This window comes from Bison bison, unplaced genomic scaffold, assembly GCF_000754665.1.
Source record: "Bison bison bison isolate TAMUID 2011002044 unplaced genomic scaffold, Bison_UMD1.0 scf7180017864068, whole genome shotgun sequence".
Lineage (NCBI taxonomy): Eukaryota > Metazoa > Chordata > Mammalia > Artiodactyla > Bovidae > Bison > Bison bison.
This window is the reverse complement of record NW_011494640.1, coordinates 2725402-2726686: the sequence shown is the minus strand read 5'-3', so window position 1 is coordinate 2726686 and position 1285 is coordinate 2725402. Positions and strand designations below refer to the sequence as shown.

The following is a 1285-nucleotide window of genomic DNA, read 5'->3' as shown; positions in this document are numbered from 1 at the left end:
TCCCAGCTGAAGCTCACCCCAGGATAAGGTATGTAGTTGAGTAAACAGAGGGGCGGGGGTGTCAGCTAGCCAAGCAGAGCAGGCCTGGGGGTACTGAGGGGCTGAGCTGAGCTCCCTCCCATCTCAGCCCTTCCAAGGTGACCAAATAGAGACTTGGGGGCAGTACAGGGAGTTGTAGGATGGGCATTAGGAGATGAGGGCTCTATTGCTGCTCTGGACTTGGCTCTGTGAATCTGCACCAAGCTCTTCTCCTCTCTGAACCTCAGGTTCAGAGAGACAGAGGCAGGGGGAATCCTGAATGTGTTGTGGGATAACTTTGCAAGGTGTCCCCTTTTCAAAAAGAATTAGGTCTTCCAGGGGCTTCTGAAGACCAGAAGGCTTTTAAGACCCAAAGGGATGCTCATGGTGGGATTTCAAACAATGGGGGAGGGGGCTCATTGAGAGAGAAGGGTGGTCCCTCCCTGTCAGGGGCCCTAAGGCCCTGGTCTGTTCTTCGCTACTCAGCCTTGTTTCTCTGACTGGGACTCAGCGTGAAGAGTGACACAGGGTGGGGGGTGGGGGGGCTTTCCCAGGAGTCTGGTGCTCCAGAGATGCTCTCATTATTAGGGAGAGGGTGGTGGGTGCAGCGTGAGGGCGTTTCTCTGCCACTCCAAGATCAGAAGAGTGGATGAGACCGAAGGATGTGTGGGCCGAGGCAGGCAGTGGTAGGCATATGGATGTCCCCAGGGTGATGATGGAGGGGTACTCAAGCCCTTTCTGAACTGTGGCTGCCCTTTAGAGTCATTAGCTCATTCACTGCATTCAACCAGGGCCTGAAGGGCGGGGGTCGGGGGGGTTGCTGGAACAACTCCTCCCTCATCCCTGCTGTTGAGAAGAGATTGTTCCAGATTGTTCTCTCTCTGGGGAGAAGCTGGCGCAGGCAGTTCTAGGATCTCAGGGATCCCAAGTGGGGAGACAGTCCAGTCAGGCACAGGATGGGGAGTCAGATGGGCCTGTATTCCCATCCTGGCTCTGCTGTGGATCCTTGGGCAAGTCCAAGCTGCTGGCTCCTGTGCAAAATGGGGATAGCAGAGCGGGCCCTGACAGGGCTGCAGGCCCTCTCGTGCATCTGGCACCTCGGGGATGCTCACTGTGGAGAGAAAAACGGAGGCCCAAGAAGGGGAAGGACTGGCCTGGGGTCTCAGGCCCTGGCCCTCACTCTCCCTCTTCCCAGCCTCAGGGTAAACACTGAGCACCCTAGCACCTACTGAGCACTCTATAGAGTCACCCCCATCCCTACTGGGAT

At 56.7% G+C, this 1285-nt stretch overlaps 1 protein-coding gene and 1 pseudogene across 1 annotated transcript in view; both read left to right on the top strand.

Annotated features, from left to right (window-relative positions):
• The window catches only part of LOC104986487, a 2531-nt pseudogene extending 1990 nt beyond the window's left edge, over positions 1–541 (top strand).
• A 517-nt stretch (positions 542–1058) lies between these two features.
• FNDC5 (fibronectin type III domain containing 5) overlaps positions 1059–1285 on the top strand; it is an 8952-nt gene continuing 8725 nt past the window's right edge. The window contains exon 1 of the mRNA XM_010837086.1: positions 1059–1220. Within this exon, the coding sequence (XP_010835388.1) occupies positions 1059–1220 (162 nt within the window). The remainder of the gene's footprint in view (positions 1221–1285) is intronic.